This window comes from Grampus griseus (genome assembly GCF_964374135.1).
Source record: "Grampus griseus genome assembly, chromosome: 6".
NCBI classification, from domain to species: domain Eukaryota; kingdom Metazoa; phylum Chordata; class Mammalia; order Artiodactyla; family Delphinidae; genus Grampus; species Grampus griseus.
In genome coordinates this window covers 1,613,094-1,636,518 of record NC_139000.1, presented here as the reverse complement: position 1 = coordinate 1,636,518, position 23,425 = coordinate 1,613,094, and the positions used below count along the sequence as shown (strand labels likewise).

Genomic DNA, 23,425 nt, shown 5'->3' with positions numbered 1-23,425 from the left:
CCTGACGTCCCCGCAGAGCAGTCACAGCCACCTCCGCCCGGCAAGGCTGCGCAGCGTGGGGCGAACGGAAGGGACCCTTCGGGAGGTGCGTTAGGCGTGCAGGACGTTGAAGGTGAACCCACGACCCTCGTCCGCTCCTGTTTCTTCTATCACTGGACCCTCCACACACCTGGCCCTGCCCTCGGGTCCCAAACCCTGAGCAGCTTCCTTGACCTGCGTGGCTTTTTCCTTGGGCCACCGGGCACCACGCAGCTGAGGCCTCGCATGACGTCATCTGGGCCTGGAAACTAATTCTGCTTCAAACTCATTGTTTGTGTGGACGGAAATAATCAATAAACAATCTGTAACAGGAATGGAAAGGAGTTTTACTCAAGTCGAGCTGAGGACCATAGCCTGGGAGACAGATTCAAGAAGCACGTGAACTGTGTCCTCCGGACTGTAAGAGGGGGGAGGCCCGTAAAGGGAAAACCCTCAAAATAGCATCAGGTGTTTGTCAAGTTAGGACTGGAGCGGGCAAGAAGGAAGGGTGCTCGGGTCAGCTGGGGTTCAGAATGCACAGTGACCAGGGGAGACCTTGAGACCGTGAGGATGCAGGTGGCGGCGACTAGCAAACAGTTTTGAGGACAGCTGGTGATGGCCTTGGGTCTCATACAGGTCAGAAAATTCAAGTTCTCGGGGCTTCCCTGGTGGCACAGTGGTTAAGACTCCACGCTCCCAATGCAGGGGGCCCAGGTTCGATCCCTGGTCAGGGAACTAGATCCCACATGCATGCCACAACTAAGAGTTCGCATGCCGCGACTAAGGAGCCTGCCTGCCGCAACTAAGACCTGGTGCAACCAAATAAATGAATAAATACATACATATTTTTTAAAAAAATGAAAGAAAGGAAATTCAAGTTCTCGAGACTTCCCTGGTGGTCCAGTGGTTGAGAATCCTCCTTCCAATGCAGGAGACTCGGGTAGCATCCCTGATTGGGGAACTAAGATCCCACATGCCGCAGGGCAACTAAGGCTGCACACTGCAACTACTGAGCCCACGCGCTCTAGAGCCTGTGTGCTACAACTAGACAGAAGCCCACGTGCCGCAACTACTGAGCCTGTGCGCCACAGTGAAGATCCTGCGTGCCGCAACAAGACCCAACACAGCCAAATGAATAAGTAAATATTTTTTAGAAAAGAAAGAAAATTCAAGTTCTTGGTGAAGCAGGAACTGTCTGAAACCACATCCACAACGGCCCCCAGCTCCATCCTCGAAGCCTGAACCACAGTGACTCCATTTTGATTGTCAAATGCATCCTTTTCTTCAATGGTTAAAGCAGAAGTGCGTGTTTGAGAGGCCATAAGTTCAAGCCAAATCTCGTATGAGCCAAAATGACCTCCCCACACCTCAACATGTGACCATTTCGTCAGTCACACACACTCTTTAATTCTAGGAATTTTCTAGGAATGCCACTGCTGCGTAAACCACGGGGAAAATGTACTTTGCAGCGTTGGTGACCTTGTCAAGCCCCGAGGCCCCTCCTGAGTCAGTCACCAGTGGCAAATCCTCCCCAGTATTTGAGTCAGAATTCCACGTTTGTCTTGGCCTGAATGTGTTAACCACCAAGAGCAGAGGGACTGCTCTACAAGGAATGGACAACTTCATCTTCTCCTTCTGCAACAGCCGTACCTGAGAATCTCATGTTCCTGTTATGGCATTAAAGTGACTTTTTAAACTAGGCATGTAATTAGGTTATAGTTTCTGGGAATTTCACCACAGACAGTAAAGGAGGCATTCAAGGGTATTTGTTATAAAGGGAGTGTGAGTCCTAAGGGCTGCAAAGCCCGGTCGCCCCACCATCACCACGCCCCCAGGCTCCCGCCCGCCCCTGGCCACCCGTGGGCAGTACCCCACCCCCCAACCGGGACACAAGCCTCCAACCCCAGGCTCCCTGGACTGCATGCAGGCCTCGGCTGCAGAGGCCTCCCCTTGGGCATCTTTCCCACACCGCAGGGGCCACCTGAGACCCGCATGAGGCGCACAGGAAGAAAAGGTCCTCCAGGAACCATGGTGAAGGGTATCAGACCGCAGGGCCATGGGCTGGCTCATCACAGGTGTCCCCCTGCAGGCGGGTGCGGTGGGCCCAGGGCGGCCGCAGCGAGCGGCCCCACACGGGGAAGGAAACGTCATAGGACGAAGAGCCCAGGCGGGCTGCCAGCCGCCCGGGAGACGCCTAGCTACCACGGTCCCCTCCCTCCAACCTGGAAGAAGCAACGTGGAACTGTGTCTGCAGGAGGCTGGCCGTCCAGGGGAGTCAAAGGGACAGGATTTCTTTGACCAAAATGAGTGGCCAGTGCACGGGCGTCTGAGAAGGGGGATCTGACCTGCGCACTGATCTTTTCTAACCAAGGGACCCCCTTAAACATCTGCCAGGAAAGAAGGTGCCCTCGGTGAGTCTGAGGCCCATCCGCACCCACACATGTCCGCACTGGCGCGCACCAGGCCAGCCCCCCGGATGGCGCGGCTGGTCAGTTTCTCATTTAAAAACACAGATAATGTTTAAAAAAAACGGCGGCCAGAGACAGGCAGGGCAAGTCCCTGTGGCGCTCAGCTTCCACCGTCGGAGACTCGGGAACGCAGGCCGGCTAGGTGACGGCACGGTCCCTCGACTCCAAGTAAGACATGCGAGTCCGCCAAGAACGCGTCAGCGGGGCAGCAAGCATCCCAGGTGAGGAGGCGCGCGTGCTCTGTGTCGAGAGTGCGAACGCCACCAGGACGCACGCAGCTTCCTCTCTGGCACTGAAATAAGCCCGAGACAGAAAATTGGAAAAGGGGAATTCATTTATTAAAGAAAAGTCGTCTGCGAGTTCTTCCACTTAAGTTAGTGCCCTTGACGTTAACACTTTGGATTGAAACATGCCATCTTTCAAATAACAAGTGGACTCTACAAGCAGCGCCTACAGGTCAATCCAAGTAGCGTTTCAAGAGCCCAGAGGGACACTGGAGGGAGGTGACCCCTTCCCGGGGTGACGACCTTGTCTGTAAACACTGTCAGAGGTTAGAGGCACGGCCGAGCGCGCTGCCGCCACAGAGGTTTTTCAGCAGGAAGATCCAAGCACGAGTGTGGCCTGGGTGCCCAACACCCAGGGTGGGGCCCCCTCCGGCCCGCCCTTCTCCCCTCCCCAGCCCAGGGGCACCCCGGGGTCTGCCCGCTCTTCCCAGCCCTTGGCTGGGAAGTAAGAGGCCGCCTTCCTGGGCCCGGCGGCTGGAGCACGCAGCCTACGTGCGGTTCAGGGTCTGGAAGATGCGGGAGATCTGCAGCATGACTGGGCCCGTCTCGGGGTCGTTCATCCACTGGGTGCTGTTCAGCGGGCTCTCGAGCATGTCTTCAAATGCTGCGGGGACACGACGGGGCTGCCTGAGGGACCGCACCCCACAGACCCGGACATGGGGCTGCCGGAACTAAAGGGGACGTCCTCTATAGCCAGGGGCCCAGAAACCCCTTCTAGCCGCCATCCGACAGTGTCTGGTCTGCTGGTGGAGGGAGCTGACACAGGGCACTGCTGCTGGCAGGGCGGGGCGGCGTGCCCGCGCGCTCACGGGCACAGCGACTCTGGAAAGCGGTTTGGCACCAGCTACCGGGAATCTTAAAATAGTGACAGCCTGTGACTCAGTAACTCCACTTCCAGTCCTACCCTGACAAAACAGTCAGACGCAGAAAAGACTTACGTAAGGATACCGTTGCCGATTTAATAATACCTGATTGGAAAAGTCAGAACGTTCCCTGTTAAGGAATGACTCAAAAAAACAACCAGCACATTAAAAATGAGCAGCTCTTTGTAATGAAAACTTTGAATTTCTAAACACTTCCATAAAATGTCCGCCCACAAACAGAGGCGCCCCCAGCAGACAGCTCTACAGCCCAGACACTCGCCGGCCGGCTTGACGGAGACTCACCAGCGACCGCAGGGCGGACGGTCGCCCTCACGTCTGGGAAGCACGGCTCTATGCCAGACCTTGTCACGTCGGCCCACGTCGAACCATGTCAGTGAAAGTGGTCCCAAGTTTATGGGCTTCACGGGAAGCATCTATTCAAGGTGCTCACAGCTGCTCAGGGCCACAGGGCCTCACCGCAGGGCTCAGCATGAAAGTCTGATTTCATTACGTTTATGACCTGACGCCCACCCACCCCCACCAAGCCCTCCTGATTAAAATCCTCTGCAAACCAGTTAAAAATATCAGAAAGAGAATCCAGAAAGATGACGTGACATCTGAGAGAACGAAATATAGCAGGTTTAGCAAAAATAATTCCAGAAGGAGGAGAGAGCTGCACAAAACGATGAAAAAGGCATTAAGTATAAAAATCCAGAGATGAAGATGTATCTGAGGAAGGATTTTCTTCTGCACGTCTCGTGCATTAAAAATGAAAAGTGCAGCATGCGACCAAGAATGCTCCTAATGTATAAAGAGCCGTTAACAAAGCCCTAAGGTCAACAGGCAGCTGAAACGGGACGGATGGACGGTGCAGAGGGGACAGGTGAACGAACACCAACGGCCGGAGGAAAAACAAAGGAACACACGGAACCTCTGGGTCCCTGTACGAGGGGTGGGGGTGAGCGCGGGCACCTAAGCCAGACACAGGCCCCGTCAGCTGTCAAGACGTCACCAAGAGCTTAAACGTCTGTATTCTTTGACCGGGTCATCTGACTTAGAGCTACCTGTCCTTAGGGAACGGGAGCTGCACCCAAAGAGTAGGTGGAGTAGGTTCAAAAGCAACAAAACGAGAAACAATCTAAATGACCAGAAACAGGGGAACAGTATTTGTTAAATAACGTGGCAGATCCATAGAATGAAACACCTGTACCGCTAAAATCTCATTTTTAAAAGAGTAAAAAGTGCACCAAGAGAAAAGGCATCAAACGGGATGAGAAAATAAGCACGATAAAGGTGCCCCGCAGCGTGGCTGCACCTGTCCCAGACCCCGCGGGACCCCCAGAAGGAAACCCGCCGATGAGGGAGGGGTGACTTCCACTTCTTCACGCTTTTCTGCGCTTCTCCAAATGTTCTATAATGACTATTGTACTTCATCTAAAGAGATAAAGGTCATTAAAAATCCTACCGGAAATGTCTTGAGAGAAGCGTGCAGCTGCAGGGGTGCCCACAGGCCGGTGACCTCACAGGCAGGTCATTCTCTCCAGGCCGGGACTTGGCGACTGCAGGAGGCCTGGGGCCTGAGGGGGAGGACCCTGGGCCAGTGTGTGTCCTGTCCAGGTCACCGACTCAGAGCCTGCAGACTGGGTGGCACTCACCCCATGTGGTTTGTTTTAGAAATGGGAGAAACACTCAATTTAGCAGCTGTAAAGCCACACGGTCATCTCAATAGATACGGAGAAAGCATCCAGTGAAACTGACCACCTCTCCATGATTAAGAACGCTTAGCATCTAAACTGGAGGGAAAGGGGAACTTCCTTAATCTGAACAATTATACCTTCAGAAATTAAAAAAAAAAAAAGCCTACAGAAATCACACACTCAGTGGTCAGGTACTAAAAGAATCACTTTAGAAAAGGCTTTGGGCAGACCCCAGGCAGCATGTGTGAACCTCCCGAGGTGGCCGAGGAGCCGGAGGGCGGGAAGATATGCTCTCGGTGTGGAAAGGACTGCCGCCCGCCTGGTACCAAGAACGAAAATAAACTCACGATCAGACACATCACTGAAGCACAGAACCTGGGTACCAAGAGGAAAATCCCCTACGTTACGCCACACAGACCTCCAGGCAGATCACAGACTTCAGTAAGAAACTTTAAAACGACTAGAAAAAGATAAAGCTGAAGGTCTTCCTAACCTTGGGATCAGCGGGCTTTCTTTAAAGATTGACATCATCAATGAAACCGACACGTTCAGCTGCATTAAAATACAGGACATCTGTTCATCAAAGTGATACAGAAGCCAGACACCGATGAATGACCTTTGAGAGCTAAACATCTGCTAAAGGATCAGTGCGCGGCAGGCGTGAAGAAGTTTCTGAGTGATAAGACAACGACCCAACAGGGAGAGCAGCCGCACGTCAGGCAGAAGGCCTCTCCCAGCGGAGGCCCTAGAAGAGGCTGGAACTTCTGGAAGGCGCTGGGCCTTAGAGACCAGGGAAATAGCCAAGCACGCAGAAGCGCCTGTGCCTCCTGGACGGCTGCTCTGGGAGGGCGGCGGCAGGGGCTGAGCTGCTGCGGACGGGGACGGGGGTGGGGGGGTGGGGGGGGTGCCCTTTCTGGACAGCAGGCTCAACACACACACACGCCTGGGCCCCGCCAGCCCGGCCCGGGGCACAAGGCCTGCGGAAACCGTCCTGCAACGGGAGCGGCCACGGGAGCGCGCAGAGCAGCCCGCAGGCCAGGAAGCCACGCGGGCACCGCCGGGCAGCAGCGCAGCGCAGGCAGCCACGGTACTGATGTCACCCACGCAATGAAGTACTTTACGGCCCTGCGGAAGGTTGGTCCCAGCAGCTGGCCCAGAACACAAGAGGCGGCAACTGAATGGTCTGAGCACACAGACACCCGCGGCAACGCGGCCGAGGAAGCAGAGGAGTGGCAAACGCTCGCGTGGTCACCGCAGCGGGGGCAGGGGGCGCCCCAGGGACCCTAGGCTAAAGTTGAGTGGCAGGAACACGGTTATTAGTTTTATTATTACTCTTCAAAGTTACAAAAATTATGTACACTTTCGAATGTGTATTATATCTCACAGTCAAAACAAATGCCAAAGAAACCCTCACAAAGAGTAAGAGCTACAATCAACCAGCAGCCCCTCACACACGGCCCTACAACCTGCTGGGCGCTGGCTACACTCTCCCAGACTAGATAATCCACTTTAACTGGTTTTTCACACCTTGAATGGAGTCACCGCACAAGAGGCTGTCACACCACGAGCACGACCTGATTTCCGGGCCCTACAGTGACTCAGGCTGCAGCCGCCCGGGACCCTGCAGGGGCAGCTGCTGGGGCGTGGTGGCTGTGGTATCGTCCGGCAACATCTGTGTGGCAGGCAGGTCCCGCCCTTGCACAAGCAGAAAGAAGGCACACACCTAGTAAGATTTTAGGGTTGGTCAGGCCCAGCTGCACCACGGGGTTATCCAGGATGGCCTGAAACAGAGGGCTGTCGGGGTCGATGCCCTTGTCCAGCTCCTCAGGAGAGGGCCTGCGGTCTCCCAGCAGCCACTCGCACTGCGAACACAAGAGCAACAGCTGTTAGCGCCCTCCGGACCCCATCAACCCAAACACTGCAGCCAGGGCTCCTGGTCAGCTCCCAGGGCTGCCCTGACCGGCAGGGGCCTTGACAGAAAAGCCAGCCCAGCCCGGACTCAGCTGCTACACACGCCAGGACGGGCCGCACACAGGAAGCACCAGCCTGGCTTTGCTGGCAGATCCTGGCACCGCAGCAACGTAACGGCTGCAGCTTCTCCAGGCCCTGAACCAGGCGCCAGCTTCACCCGCCCGAGCGTTGGGAGAAGAGGTTAAGACACACACTGCACACCTGGGCTCTGTCGCGGGAAGCGGCCCTGGGCGTGAGCGAGCGCCTCTCGGCTCATCAGTGAGTGAGGAACGGCTAAAGCACAGGCCCACCTCGCCTCCCTGGTTCCTGTGGGCCAGGCTGGCTCTATTCCCGCAAGTGCACCAAGCTGTCGCCCCCAGCCCCTCCCCAGGCAGCTCTCCATCGGCCGCGGGCCGTGTGCACAGGGTGTCACATAGTCACCCACGGGACGTGTACGTTTTTCTGAAAGGCAAAGCCCAGGATTTTCTCAATATTTAAAAACTTGCCTACTGTTTGAACCACCTACCCATTGTTTCACTTCAGAGGCAAAGTAACGGACCTCACGGGAAGGTGACCCAACACACAGCGCTCAGGACACACGTGGCGTCCCCGGGGCGCGGCCTGGTACTCACGGCGGCGTTCTGCTGGTTGTTGTTCACTCTGAGGGCGTCTATCACTTCCTTTTCATCGAATCCCATCTCCATCAGGGAAACGACGGCCTAGAGGAGAAGCCACAGGCCTCAGTGCCGTGCTCACGGGGGCCCCGGCAGCAAGGCTGTGGGGCTGAGCCGCGTCTCACGGGCAGCACCTTGGCAGGGGATGTCTTAAAGCAACGCCGTGGGGTTTTCTCTCTCAAAACGCCGTTTCCCTACAGCTCTACTGAAACACTTCTTGGTTTTCTGAACGACGGAGGGACGGAGCGGGAGGTGGAAGGCGCACCTGCTCTTGGCCAGAGGCTCGCCTTCCCACCCCAGGTCCTTCTAGGGGTGTCCCCGTGACTGTCTGGGTAGACCTGTCCTCACAACCTCACCAGCCTATTCCAGAGGGCTCGTCATCCAGGACGAGCGTGGCAGAGAAAGGTCACATCAGCAGTTCCCATTTGAGCGGAGACAAGAATGTCAGTGACTTGTGACACACTTTATCTTTAAAAAAAAATGAAACTAAAATTAATTCGGAACGTGTTTAACAAAACTTAAGCTGCAAGTCCAACACATGCTGCTTCCTGGGGGGAAACCTTTCGGACAGAAGTCACGTAACGATACATTTCTTCACTTCATCCTTGACTTTTACTCTACAACCTTTGAAAGGCTCAACTCTGCCCAAAAAGGTACAGGCTCCATCCAAGTTTCAAAGGATTCTCTTAATTCCCGGAAGGTCGGACCGTGCCCTTTAAGGGCCTGACGTCATCTTCCCCCAGCTGTCGCACGGATGTCGGCTGGCCTCACGCCGCCGGCCCCTCGGGCCACCATGTGATGCTCGCGCGGCCCCGGCACTCTCTGGCCTCGTGGACACCACCGTGCACTGTGCAGTCAGTCTGGACTGTTTCAAAGCGAGCCCAACAGGAGCAGCAGCAGCTGCGGGCTCATCAGGAGGGGCGTTCAGCTGGAGCGAATGGCGTGCAGTGAGCTCTTCACAGTCAGCACTTTCTGCTTAGGATCCACTTCCTCTGCCTTCCGGGGCCACTTCCTGTCTCCAGGGCCCCGTGAGCAATCGCTGGGCGCAGAGCCCACCAGGCGGTAGTATTTTGATATCAAGGTCACATAAAATCGCCCGGAACCTACTCTGAAACCCAAGGATAGGACGGCCTTTGCCACTGGTTTCAATAAAAACCATCCTCTCTCCAGACTACTGTCTCAGCCCAGGAAATGATGCCCCAGGACATCTGGGGGTGATTCCAGATGCTCCGCCCGCCTGTCTTCCCAGCACTGGGAGAGGGAACCTGCGCCCACAGGCCCTGCACGGTCACTGTCCTGCCTACAGCTGGGGGGGTGCTGGGGGTGGGTGTTAGGAGCAGGGGGTGCAAGGCAGCAAAACGTCTGTTTGGGTCTCAAGTCCAAGCCCTGCTGTCCGATCCAGTCTCCCCAGGATCTAAACTAACGTCTGGATCCTTACCGGCCCCTCCCCCTGACCGGGACAGGATCCAAGGCCCTACAGCCCCTCAAGCCTCGACACCCTTTTGGGAAATGAGCACGTTAAGATGGTCAAGAACAACAGCCGCAGGGGAGAGGCCTTCAAGTCGGTGACCAAGACCGTGAACTACCCGGCAGCAGCCCTGACGAGGCCCACGCAGGACCTCCACGGGAGAAAGCATGGAGCCCGACAGCACGAGGACCTACCCACGAAGAGGCTGCCCTTCCCGAACAGGGGCCCAAGCGCCAGACCTGGGCTGGGTTCCCCAAAAGACTAAGCCAACGAGATACACTTCCTTCAGGACCGGGAAACTCGGGACTAAAGTAACACAGGTACTTCTGAACACACAGCAGAACTCAAAAAGGGAAAATTCCGAAGAACCAGGAAAAAGGAACAACAAACTAGCCTCCCAGAGGGTGTGCCCTGGGGGGATGGCGAGCACAGGCCTCATCAGGGCCGGGCTGGGGCCTAACATCACACACAGGACACCGACCTTGGGTCCATGCAAGGCAGGGGGCTGGAGCTTCAAACCAGGACCCTGAGCAGGGTCTGCATCCCCAGAGAGAGGGGCAGGGGAAGACCCACACCCCAGCGCCGTGGGTCACACTCCGCATGGCCCAGGAGCCCTGCCGGATGCTTAGCACGAAAGCTGGCTCGGGGTCCCGCTCAACCCCGCAGAAGCAAACTCTGAATCAACCACACAGGGCACCCCACGGCCCGGCCACTGGGGAGTCCCACGGAAACACAAGCCCACAGGTGAGCCCACGATGAGGCATCGCACCCTGAGAAAACCAGGCCACAGGCAGAGTCAGGAGGAACAAAGAACCGGAGCCCTAACGCCTGGAGCAGACAGAGCTGTGATCTGAAAAAAACAGAACAGCCTCGAAATACGAGAAACAGCCAAGAAGGTTCAATTAAAGTTGAACCTAATGACAGAAGAGACAGTGACAAAGAACAGGGCGACGCGAAAGCATCAAACACGAGGTGACGGTGAAGAGGAGGCCGTACAGATGCACTACGGGCAGCTGGCCAAGGACAGCCAGAGGCACCGGGCCCCCGGGCCCCTGAACCCCACAGACGCCGGGTTACCTGGTGGCCGGCAGCCTGACCAGCCTCCCCGCTCACAAGACGGTCCCCGAGGTGGGCGGGTGACCCTCCAGTCTCTGGGCAGCACCCCCGACCAACCCTTCAGCTCGAGGTCACTTATAATACGGACAGGACCCGATCGCGAGTTCTTCAGAAGATGCCAGGTGTGTGGACTAACTGTTCAGAGGAAAACACAGCCACCTAGATGCCAGTGAGGAAAACTTCAAGCTGAACCCGGGGACTCAAGGGGCCCCAGGCCTGTCTGCAGACTCCTCCCCCCGCCTCGCTTCCTACAGGGCCGGCGGCTCAGCCTGCGGTTGCCAACGTGGCGGCAGCTTCCTCTGCACGACGCGGCCTCGGGAGCCCGACCAGCACCTCTGCCTGCCCGACCCAGGCCCGTCAACACGTACCCGGGCATCTGCGCGGAACTCCCTTTTCCTCCGGATCTTCTTGAAGATCTCCGTCAGCTCGTCTCTGTCCTCCTCACCCTCTGCGCTGGTCCCGGCGGCAGCGGCGGGGGCGGCCTCGGCGCCCGCCTCTCCCTGCAAGGCCGGGCCTGGAAGCGGCGTGTCTATGGTGGGGTCTTCCGCGTGCTCGATTAGCCACTCCATGGCCTGGGGCACCGACATGCTGCAAGGTAAGACGGGCTCTGTGCAGCACCCCCAGGCCAGGGAACCAGGGCCTTTGTTTCCCCAAGAAAAGCCTCTCGGACTTCATGGCTTCCCTACCACGAGCTGCCGACCCCTGTAATGAGAATCTGGCATGTCTGGAGCCCTGGCCCTGCCCCAAACTGCCCTGAGGCCCCGGCCAGAACACGGAAACCCACGGGCAAAGTAAAGGGAACCAAACCCAGGAGGTACACCCGAGAGTTTGGGTCCAAAGCAAAGAACACAGCCCACTGACCATCCGTCAGTTACAGATGATTTATTTCAGATCTGAACATAAACGAAGGGCAAGTAACTAGGACAGGAAACGACAGGGGACTGTTGAGGACACCGCCACATAAACTTCAGGAGTCGACCACGGCCCTGCTGCGAGCAGGCTTCGACTTGAGTTCCCATAAAACAACAGCCCAGTGAAATGCCCAGAACCATCATCATACGCCACGTTCCCAGTACGTGAGTCGATTTCCAACTGCCCTGAAACACCTGGAGATGCCCAGTCACGTTACTTCCGGGACATGCATTTCAGGTCCTCTTTAAACACTCACACGTATTGCAAACAATTCAATCAAAGGGTTTGGGTCCCACGGGGTACCCCACAAGACCAAGCCTGCCGCGTGTGGCGAGGGAGCACGTACTGGTTCAGCCGCAGGGCCTTCACGGCTCTGCTCTCGGGAAAGCCCATCTCTGTGAGCTGCCGCAGGGCCGCCTCGTCCACACGGCCGTCCTCGTCCTCGTCCAGCATGGCTGCGGGCAAGACACGGCACTGTGAGGGCCTCAGGCAGCGCCCGGCCGCGCGAGGGGTGCTCGCCCGAGCCCCTTGGGGGGCCGCCGCAGTGTCTGAGCACCAGGCGTTTGCAGCAAGTCTCTCACAGCTCAGAAAAGCCGCGAGGGGACCATCGGCTGTCACCTGCGTCAACACGGGACGGCGGGGAGAGCGGTTCACCAAGCCTCCACCCACTGGCCCTTTCCAGGTGCAGGGAACGGCCGAGGGTGAGCGTCCACCCTGGGGCTCGCTCCTACCGTTTGCCTTCTTAAATAATTCCACCGCGTCCGGGTTCAGCGCCAGCAACTTCTGTGCCACCTCGATGAGAGACACCAAGATCTTCCGGAGCTCCGTCTGGAACTGCAGAGAGAGGAAAAGATGCCCAACACAGCTACTTGGATCTGAGATGACATGCCCTGTCCTAAAATTCCAGATCTGTGAGTCACACGATGTCCAGATAACTGAGGAGAACAGGAACGAAGTGTCTCAGGAGACGGGAAGGAGAGGCTCTGGCTGGCACAGAGTGACACGGCCTCCCGCCGGTGACACAGACACACCAACACCTGGTGATGTCACTCAGCCCTCCAGCCCACGAAGAAGGCGTCTGGCCCACTGGTCACTAAGTGAGCTGAGAGCCCTCCTTTGGCTTCACTGAAGAAAAGTGACTGATTCCATGGGCTCCACAGACGCAGGTCTCTAATTTTCACCTGCAGCCGATTCATCTTCTCAAAAAGCGGGGCTGCTGGGACTGTCATTAGAACCCCCCCCCCCGCCAGCTCCCTCCCCCAACCCCCATAAGTGTCGGCCATCGTGAGAGACACACACACACACAGGCTGGGAAGAGACAGGTGTGCCCGGGTTCCAATGCCCTGATCAACGAGGAACTCTCTGGAAGAGACCCCGGAGAGGGGTGTTCCTGAAGCGAACCAGCGTGAGGCAGAGATGCCCGACTGGCCCTCGGTCCCGGGGGCGGCCGCCCCGCTCCTGCCCGGCCCTCCCTCCGGAGCACTGGAAACACCCAGCCTTGCTAACACAGAACTTTCCGATCCAAGATAAACAAGAGTCAGATTTCCCTCTGGAAGCTTTTTACCAAACTCAGGACAAAACTAACGTTTTTCCCATAGTATCTATCCTTCCAGTCCTGCCTTTCAACGTCTTTTCAAACTTTTTATTTTGAATTAACTTGTTTACAAGAAGCTCCAAAACAGTGCACAGAGCTCCTGTGTCCCCTTCCCCAGCTCCCCAGGGCCTTCCGGGAACTCCCGCAGCCCCACGCGGCGGGTGGCCACAGGCCCTGCGGGCACTCACGTCTCTCGCGCTGGTCTGCACCACGGCCCGGTCCATGTCGCAGGAGGGCAGGTTGGCGGTGGCTCGGAGGATAGCATCTCTATCCGGGGCTCTCTGCGCTTGTTTTTTCTAACACAGAAAAGTAATTGGAAAGTCGGAAATGAGTAAAGAGCAGCAAAAGGCCAGACCATGTCTGCTGAGTAAAGAGCTCTAGCCAGGGAAAGCACGAGCGTCCTTGGGAGCTGGAGCCATATACCCCCTGATGAGCAGGGAGGCTTCTGGAGAGTTCTGTGCACGGCCTCAGGGACACACAGGGGACACAGTCGCGGCCCGCTGGCGCTGGAGCGTGGCCGTGCGCGACACAGGGAAGACAGACAGTGTCTCCTGTGGCACAGAATGACCATCACATGGGAGTGGCGGCCGGGCGGGTGACTGCAGAGGACCACGCAGGCTGGCCGAGAACACGCACTCACCGTTGCTCCTTCGGGAAGCCCCGCATGCGACGACAGAAACAAGAAGAACAAAGGAAATACAACTGGGAGAGACAGCACCGAATTCTCAGAGGACGGCAAACAGCTGGAAGGACAGCTGGAAGGATGAGGCCGAGTGCGGGGAGGGGGCGGGGCAGGGAGGGGAGCGAGCCGCTGGAGCCGAGAAGCCCGAGCCGAGGAGCCCAGGAGCAGGGCCGCTGTCCTGGCCCCACGCCGCTCGGCTCCCGGGACGCTGGGCACGAGGGGCGGCCACGACCCGCCAGGCACAGAGCAGCCTCCCAGGGCCGCTGACGGGGACATGAGGAAAGCCTGCGACGTGAACGACAGAGACCGAAACAGAAGCCGGAAAAGTAAGAGGGTGAAGGAAGGAGAGGAGCTTGAAAAGAGAGAGCCCTGTAACACGGCCCTCGGAGGGCCAGGAGCACAACAGGACGCCGCGACGGGTAACCTGAGAACAGGCGTCTAGCTGGGAAATTTAAACATCTCTCAGAAAGCAGGTCCGACAGCCAACAGGAGGTCCAGAAAGAGAAAAGACAAAACGCGGGGGGGAATCGACCAAAACAATCCAGAAAACTTCCAGAAACTCCAGCTTCCACGTGCCAGGCACAGCGAATGGGGAAAGACGTGCATCAAAGCAAGCCGTGAAATTCCAGATGGAATCAGGGAGGAGGAAACAGACCACGCAGAGGAAGGAAGAGTAGAGCTGACTGGCTCCCACCCGCCACACAGACACCCTGGAGACGGGGCCAAGACCTCCATCGCGCACGCGGCTGGCGCTCGCTCAGCAGCCACCGAACGCTGGACGCAGGGCCTCCAGACCTCCTGCCCTTCCTTGAGGCTGGAGGGGATCTGGTCCCAGCGAACCAAGAATAAGTCAAGAGCAAGATGCTCAGCCCCATGGCAGGCATGAGGCGGAGACGACGCTCAGCCCCACGGCAGGCAGAGGCGGAGATGGCTCCAAGACACCCCACGGCCCTGCCCCTGGCAATCACAGTTGCACGACCCTGGGCCTGTGGCGGGCGGATTTCACTCTGGGGTTAGGTCACATCACACAGCACGGCGACCTGAAGGACGTGACCCTCGGTGGGCCTGACCTAATCAGGCGAGTCCTGAATCAGGACGGGGCTAACTCTGGCCATCAAGTTTCAAAGCAAGAGGGATCCAACGCGTGAGACCGCCCGCGGCTGGCTCTGAAGACGCCCTCCGGGAGCCGAGGGTGGCGCCGGCTCACAGCCAGCAGGAAAACAGGGCCCCAGCCCTCCAAACCACAGGAACGGGATTCCGCCAAACCCCTGAAAGAGCTGGAAGCAGAGCCTCCACAGAGCCTCCAGAGAGGGAAGCAGACCTGACAGCAACTCCCAAGCTCAGGGCCCAGCTGAGCCCCCCCGCCGTGGACCCAGTGAGCAGTGCAGCACCCGGGGCTGCTCCGAGCTGGCAGGCCTGCGGTCAGGGAACACGCAGACACGGGGGATGCAGGAGGACCCGCACAGAGGGAGGCAGGCCAGCCCGGGCTGCACAACTGATGCGGGTGGACGGACGGAAGGATCTGAGGGGCATCTTCCAGGAAGTGGGAGCGGCAGATGGCCTCACACTTGTGACCCTGTTTTCAGAGGGGTTTATCAATTTTAGTGCAGAATCTGAAATACCAGTGATAAGCCTACAGAGAACAAACAAAACAAGGAAGCAATTCCTGACTCCAGGAAAAACAAAATTCTACGTAAAGAAAGGACAGCTAACCTTAGCAAACTGCTCACTGCAGAAGGCAACACTTACGTAATAGTAACAACAACAGGGACTCTGAATCTTTGACCAACGTTATGATCTGACACTCGTGGCAAGAGCTAGGGGGGAGGCTGGGGGAGGGGCTACCCAGACCACCAAGAAGCTGCCAATAGTGTCTAAAGTTGAGAATCCAAGAAATAACAATAAGACGTGTTGTTTAGAAATCAGAAAGAGAATCACAGTGGGAAGAATTACAAGTGGTTGCCTTTCGAGTGCGTGACTCAGGACGGATAGGAGGCTACTGACTTTTATTAGAACATCTGTAGCATTATTTGACGTTCTAAATACACGTGCTACTTTGACTTTAAAAATTAATAAATCACAAAAACGGACATTAACATTTTACAATATTACATTTTACAAACACACACAGAAAAAAAGGTGAGGGCCACAGCCCTGCAAGTTACCCAGAGCCGTGGGGGTGACGGGAACCCGCTGTTCACAGTCACCAAGGTTCACATTGTTGCCAACGACCAAAATGGTAACCCGAGAACCGGATCCACCCAGCAGTTCTGGGAAACAGGGCTGACTCAGGGGCAGGCCCCGACGGAGTGGGCAGCCGTGCCCGCAGCCTGCCATGCCGAGGCAGGTGTGGCTGCAGATAAGAAGGGCCTCCTCCCGGCCGCCTGTCCCAAAGGAGACCCAAAATAGCTCGTTCCGCCACCAGGCCCGGGCCCGGCCCAGAGTCTGGCCTGCTTTCTCTGGGGTGAATGCTCCCGGGCGTTTTGAAGCGTAAGTAAGAAACTCTACCCCTGGAGCCAAGGAAAGATGGGCGTTCACGTGGCTGCCCCCCAGCATGGCACTGCTCTGTCCCGGGCATCTGGCCTCAGAGCAGAAAGAGGCCTGTTGACAGAGTAAATCTTCCACGTACACATGAGCCTCCCAAACCAGGCTTTCTGCGGAGCGAGCTTCCAGGGCGGCCACTACACAGGTCACGAGCGGCACAGTCTCCCCAGGGCGCCTGCATCAGAGGGAAGACTCAGCCACGTGGCAACTCCAAGGACTGACTCCGCGACGGCCGCTGCTCCCAGAGCCTTCGCTGCCGCCCCTGCACCTGCATTCCTTGCTTTGTGGGTGGTCTTTAGCGACTTCCTAACTTTCTTCTGTCAGGACTTGCTTGAGGAGAGGAGGGACGGGAGCTCAAGATTAAACCCGACCCCGAGAACGTGCCGCGATCTCCTCTCTGCAGCCCCCAAAGCAGAGCCGGTCATCAGACCAGCCACCAGGAAAGGCGTCGGTCAACTGGCCAACCGGCCACAACAGAAAACCCCGTGACCGTGCCTCCTGTGACCACGGGACCGGCAGGGTCCACAGACAACCAGTGTACAGATGTTTCTGTTCACGTGTTCAGTGTGGGAGACCTCCCCTCGCAGCGACATCCGCTTCCCAGCTCTGACACTCACCTTCTCTTCTGCGGAGACGTCAGCCATCTTGGGGAGCGGGGCTGGAGCGCGCTTCTTGATCAGCAGTAAGACATCTGGGAAAAAGTGCGCCGTGCTGGTTATTACCTCACATCCACAAAAGCGGCATAAAGGGCGCCAGGTGACCCAAGGACCGAAAAGCAGGGGTCCCCTCTGGGCCCCTCCTCCACGGAGCGTCCACACAAGCCGCAGCCTCCCTTCGGCTCCCACGTCCGCCGGCCCTGCTCACCTCCAGGCTCAGGCCTGGCGAGAACCTGGCTGAGGGTCACCAGAGGGGCCCGGCATTCTCGTTTTAAGGGCTTTTCTGTTTTGAAAGTCTGTGAGGTCGGAGCATCTGGTCTCACCCTCAGAGCTAAGCACCTGGGGTGCGGTGAGGCCACAGTCCACATGTGGTCAGCGCCCAGCTGGCTCTGGGCTTGCCAACCAGACGCTAGGGAGGTCTGCAAACGATATTCCAGCATTTCCAGAACAGATTACTTAAGGGAATCCCACAATGAAAATCGTGCTTGCCTCCACACACAAACCTCTGAGTGAATAAATGGATGTGTGTACGTTAGAGCATCTTCCTAGATGTCTGAAACGACCGCCACAGCTGTACTTTCCAGCCCCCAAAATAAAGCCTGCAGCAGCTCTGGGGACCTTGGTTTTGCTTGGAAACAGAATTAACAACAAAGTTCAATTTGGTTTCTCAGACGCGCGCTGCTCGTGCAGCCTCAGGGTCTGCTGTGTTCTTCCGGGGCGCACACTTGTCTCAATGAAGAAAATGAAGCCGTGTCACCGACGCGTCTCCCTGCTCAGCCCCACTCGGGACGTTCTCGCTGAGGGTGCCACGCCCTTGCCCACTCCCGGCCCGCGAGGCGCCCTTACCTTCGTCCTGGACGTTCTCCTCCAGGAGGGTCTTGGTGTCACTCAGCACCCTCTCCGAAGCGGCGTGGATTAATTTGTGGTGGGTCACGCTCTTGGGGTCCTCTAAGCTCCCATGAGCGCACTGAAGAAAAAAACATAGACACTGTTTCAAGACAGCAGGTCAATTAATCACGATAGTAATAACACAGGACCTGACACCCAAAGCCGCACCAGGAATTTACCGGTTTTCTTACTAGAAATTAAAGCAGAGGTGACACCAGAGAATCCCTGGCAACGGTGGAAGCCAAAGGAAACGCCACAGCCCCTGGTCCCCGAGGCCAGCACTCGGCCCCCGACCCGCCAAGTGCTCGCCAACAGGCTCACAGCTCTGACGCAGAATGCCCTGTCGGCCATTAGTGGCTACCCGAATTGCTTCCTTAGTCTAGAAATATCTGGAGAGTGATTTAAAAGTGAAGATAGCAGCGCCGTCGTCTCCCAAGAACCTAAAGATTTAAGCATGATTTGTTCGCTTGTTTCCCTCCTTCCAAGGTAAGCGAGAGAGAGCTGAGAGAGACACAGCAGAGAGAGGAGGCCGGTCCCCGGGGGCAAGAATAGGGGCCTGGACACTTAGACACCCACAAAACCCCGAGGAGACACGACTAGCCTCGGCGCGGCCCCCAGCTCACCAAGCGACGGCCAGAGACCTAAAGCAAGCTACAGACGTGGCTGGGGGCCCCTCCTGGGAGCCCGAAGGGGCTCACCTGGCACGTGGCTGTGTCCCACTGGTCAGCGGCCCACAAACCCCAGAACACACACTGAGGGGGCGATGCTGACGCCCATGCTGGAGGGAGGCTGCTGCGACGCTGGGGACACGCCCACCCCAGGGGCCCAGTGCCAGGGTCCTCACAGCCCTCCTCAGCTAAGCGGGGCCGCCTTAGCACCTCTGTCACCAAAGGTACCCTGCACACGTCACTGCTCACCCAGAGAGGAGCTAAGCCTGTACTTCACCTCTCAACAATGGCGTTTTAAGAGCAACTGGAGTTTTCAGCAATCTAACACTGAAAACAGGAAAAGCGGATCGTAAGGGCTGAGGGCAGTCACAGATGCACACAAAACTGGGGCTGGGGGGGGTTGGGGACAAAAGTGGAATCCAGCCAATAGTAGGACACACTCTGACCATTTATGACAGAGAACACCCCCCGCCCTGGAATCTCACAATGGCTCTGCTCCCAGAAGTACTGCGTGTGCTGCTTCTAATTCTAAAATTTGCAGGCTGGCTGATCTGCCAAGTTCATAATACAGTCTATGAAACACAGTTTTCCAAAATAATCCTCATGCTGGTTCCTGAAAAAAACTGTGCTCTGCAGCGCGTCAACAGGCGCCAGGAACAGAGCACAAGCATGAGTCATCCATACGACGCGTGATGACTTCATTCTTTGTTCTCAGCAGAAGCAATGGAGCGAGTGGGGCTGTGACAGCAGAAGAGCCCCAGCAGAGCCCATCGCTGGGGGGGAGGCTCTGACACCCACCCAGTGAAGCGCTTCCTCCCCAGAAGAGCAGAGACTAGTTTCTCTTACCCTTGATGTCACGTGTCATTTGAAGATACACCTTCATGTGATCTAAGAAACGTTAACAGCCGTGCTAGCAGGTTATGTACTGGCCATTTCATGCAGGTTTGCCACACAGAAAACACCTACCACCTCGCAGATGTAACTCTCTTAAAATCATGAACCTCCTGTTACACAAGATGGTTTACTTTGCCCCTTTCTCCAAGCTTGGGCTAGACACCACCATGGTGGTCCCAATCTATATGATACCAAGAAGGGGAAGGCTACAATAGCAATCCATTTCTGTAAGAGTTATGATAATAAACCTTCAATAATAAAGCAACTTTATTGATTAAAAATATATACATAATAAAAAAGTATAAAAAATAATAAAACTCCCAAGAGTACTGTGGGGGGAAGAAACGCACAGTGTCCTCTCAAGGTAGAGGGGAAGGAGGAAGGAAAAAAGAAGGCAGCAGGGGAAAACCGGGAAGGAGGGACAGAAGCGAAGCAGCGACACCACTCAGGGACTGGTTTCCAGGGTGACATTCAAGTCCACAACTTGAGAACTCTCTTTCCTAACTGAAGCCTGCTGATTGGCTCACGGGGCAGCGAACGCTGCCCGCAGAATGGGATGGGCACGGAGGCGGGAGTACTTTCTGACAGCTCGGCTCTGAGTCCCATAATTTATGTCGGCTCTTTGGTTGTGAAACTCCCCTGCTGCTCGGGTCTCTGTACCTGGAGAGATCGCACAGTGGATAAAATTTCAGGTCAAAGCTGGGTAATGCCAGAAAACATCCCAAACGATACATCCCAACAGCAACGGGAATAACCAGTATCGGGAACATAATAATTAGCACCACGTGGAGACTGGCTGTCTCATTAACCCTGAGTGTGCTCCTGAAACCCCTGGGCAAGTGTCCGTGAATCAGAGTTCTTCCTTCGTTCCCCTCCATAAATCAACGTCAGGACAGTTACGCCAATCCTTTACCATCAGTGAGTTTAACTCGGCGCCACACCGATTTACCCACTCGCTTCTCCTGGCCTGACTCGGCAAGTGACACGCCACAGCCACGTGCTTCTGGACGGACAATCTACTTCCATCTACAGGCATGCCTCGTTTTATCGTGCCTTGCTTTACGTCGCTTCACAGATACTGTGTTTTCTACAAACTAAAGGTTTGTGGCAACCTTGTGTTGAACAAGTCTACTGGTGTCATTTTTCCCAAGGCGTTATTTTTTAGTTAAGGTATGTGCATTGCTTTTTTAGACATAATGCTATTGCACACATAATGGTCTATAGTGTAAACGTAACTTTTATATGCACTGGGAAAGCAAAAAATTCGTGCAATTCGCTTTATCGTGCTAGTCGCTTTGTTGTGGTGGTCTGGAGCTGAACCCGCAGTACCTCAGCAGTGTGCTGGTATTAATCCACACGTTTGTTATGGGCCCACCAAGAGCCTGGTCCTGGGCGTGTGAATACAAATCCAGCCCTCAAGGAGCTTCCGTCCTGAGTGGGTGAGACGCAGCGTCTCAGGGAGGTTTTTAAAAAATGTACTGGACAAGCAACGAGCCTGGCTCTAAGCACCTGCGTGCTCGTGGGGCTCCCAGCCTTGCAGCTCACTGCTGTCGCGGTGGTTTTCTAGATGGTGCAATCACCTGACTGGCTCAGAAGTCAAAGAAGAAAGCAGCCAAGTGTGCGAGTCTGGATCCCCCTCCCCCCTGATGTGAGACTGAGACCGTTATTCACGTCCAGCGTGTTCCAGAAGGGGACTGCCAACCAGAACGCTCCCTGGCCTGTCGTCTGACAGTTACAGAACACCTCCACAGAACCATACTCCCAAGAGGGACCCAACAGTATTTTATAGGCAGTCACTAGAGCAGTCACTGTACGTTTATTCTTGGAGACCACACTAATAGATACATCACTTCTCGCATGGAATGTACACTAAGAGGCTGTGGCCTCTTTGTCCTAAATTCCGACATGGAGACACTAGACGGTGCAAAGGATCGAGTTTCCTTAGGCAGCCAGTTAGATAGATGTCTTGGCCTGCCATACGGAGTCGAGAAGCTTACAGAGGCGAAGCCAAGAACTAGTTCCAAAAACTAGCAACCTAAGGAACTGGACAAGGAATACCTCGTGGGAACAAACTTTAGAAAGTGGCCCTCTCGGCGAGAAGCCCCTTCTCCCCGACCTACCCACGCAATCGCTGTAAAGGCCGCCGGGAAGCAGGGGCGCAGGGACGAGTCCCGCGGCCTCACTGTTTTAAGTGATTCCAGCTACGGGGCACCAGTGGCCAGGGCCAGGCCCCGGCCCCCATGCCAGCCCCGGGAAGCAGCTCCAAGCAGCCGGCTCCGCAGGTCAGGAGAAGGCGCCTCTCCCGTGCGTCCCTACTTCCTCGGGCACTAATTCCCAGCTCCGGGAACCGCACCGCGGCAGCAAGCGCGGATGCTGGAAACGCTAGAGGCCTCGCTCCGGCGGCGACTTCGCCTCTCCCAGCCTGCGCTCCCGACGCGCCCCGCCGCCCGGGCTGTCGTCGGAGTTAAACCAGAGGAGAGAGGGTAAAACGTCCAGCCTGGGACCCGGCTCGCGGAGGCGCGTGCAGAGGGTGTCGGGGGCGGCCGGGAAAAGGGGCGGAGGGAGGGGGAGGCCTGGAGCCGCGGTCGGCCTTACGTGCTTAAGGCAGCGCTCCTTGAGCTTCTCCACCGAGGTGTCCTCAGTCGCCTCCTCCAGCCACTCGGCGCCGTCGGACGCGCAGACGTGCAGCCGCAGAACCTTGCCCGCGAAGATCTTCTCCTCCTGCACGAACATCGCGCCGCCGTCGCCGCCGCCGGGGCCTGCGCCCGCCGCCCGGACCCTGAAGGTCACCGGGGCGGGCCGGGGGCGGGGCCAGGCCGCCCGCGCGCTCCCTCGCTGGCCGCCGCCGCCGCCCCGCCCCGGCTCCCGTCGGCCGGCCGCCCGCCACTCGCCGCGACCCGAACCGTCGCTGCGCCCCGCCGCCTAGCCGCCGGGGGCGCGCTGTCGCCGCCGCGGGCGCGCTGTCGCCGCCGCGCAGGAAGTGCGTCACAGGGTGCGTCCGGAGCACGCCGGGAAGTGTGGTTTTCCGGCGGCCGCTTCGGCGGCGCCGCCGCGCAGGAAGTGCGTCACGGGACTTGCCCGGAGCGTGCCGGGAGGTGTAGTTCTCGGGCCGCTCCCTTCGTCCCGCACCTGCGTGCGATTTGCGGTGCAGGCCGGCAGCCACGCGGGAGCCGGGAGCTTGCGAGTCCGTTTTGAGATGGGATCTTAGTGTAAAATACACCCGGATCTTGAACAGTTGGGAGGAAAAGAATATGAAAAATACCTCAACAATGTTTATCTATTGGCTACATGTGGAAATAATAGGATGTATAGGGTTAAATAAAGTATATTGAAATCGATTTCACCTGTTTCTTTTCCCTTTTTAAAGCTCTGGCTACCAGAAGATTTTAGATTGTCTATGGCTGCTGTTGTGTTTCTTTTGGACTGTATTGCCCTAAAGCAGAGTCTCTCTTGAGAGTGGCCCCCAGACCAGCAGCACCTGGGAGCTTGTTAGAAATGCGGGGTCTCCCGTCCCACCCCATTCCCGCTATCAGGGACTCCAGGGTGCTGCCCAGCGCTCAGGCTGCAGAACTGCAGAGGCACACTCAGACGGGCTCGCGAGCACCCACATGGAAGGAAGCTGACCTGTGCACTCAGTACACTCATTTCTGTGGGGTGACAAATATGAACGCTGCAGTTTGGGCCAGACCTAGACCAGGTGACTGACCTGCACTCTCCCATCTCACTCATTCAAGGACGTTTGCTGAGCAGAGATGGATACAGCACAGTTCCTGTTCTCGGAGGCTGGTGGTCCCAGCATCTCACGCCTTCAGCATTTTAGACACACCTCATTTCCCCTATGACCATTGCGACCCCGTCCAAATTCCTTCTGTCCAGTTTAGCCTCCAAGAGCTAGACCCTCTGCTGCTCACCGAAAACATAGTCATGATTAAGGCTAGAGACCAGGATATAGCCTGGGAATGGGCATTCTCACGCAGCAGATACAAGTGCTGGCTGTGGTGCCGACACGGTCTCAAAAGACAGGAGACCATGGGGGCAAGCAGGGCCTG

General features: G+C 56.7%; 1 protein-coding gene across 1 annotated transcript; it reads right to left on the bottom strand.

Annotated features, from left to right (window-relative positions):
* Positions 1-2,802: 2,802 nt before the first annotated feature.
* UBAC1 (UBA domain containing 1) lies at positions 2,803-22,211 on the bottom strand. The gene is made up of 10 exons (XM_082655921.1): positions 21,972-22,211; positions 17,773-17,893; positions 16,888-16,961; positions 13,233-13,340; positions 12,182-12,284; positions 11,797-11,905; positions 10,907-11,126; positions 7,913-7,999; positions 7,054-7,192; positions 2,803-3,374 (listed from the first exon to the last, which is right to left on the bottom strand). Exons 1-10 carry the CDS (start codon positions 22,107-22,109, stop codon positions 3,259-3,261), a joined length of 1,215 nt encoding a protein of 404 aa, XP_082512047.1. The 5' UTR covers positions 22,110-22,211; the 3' UTR covers positions 2,803-3,258.
* Positions 22,212-23,425: the final 1,214 nt, after the last annotated feature.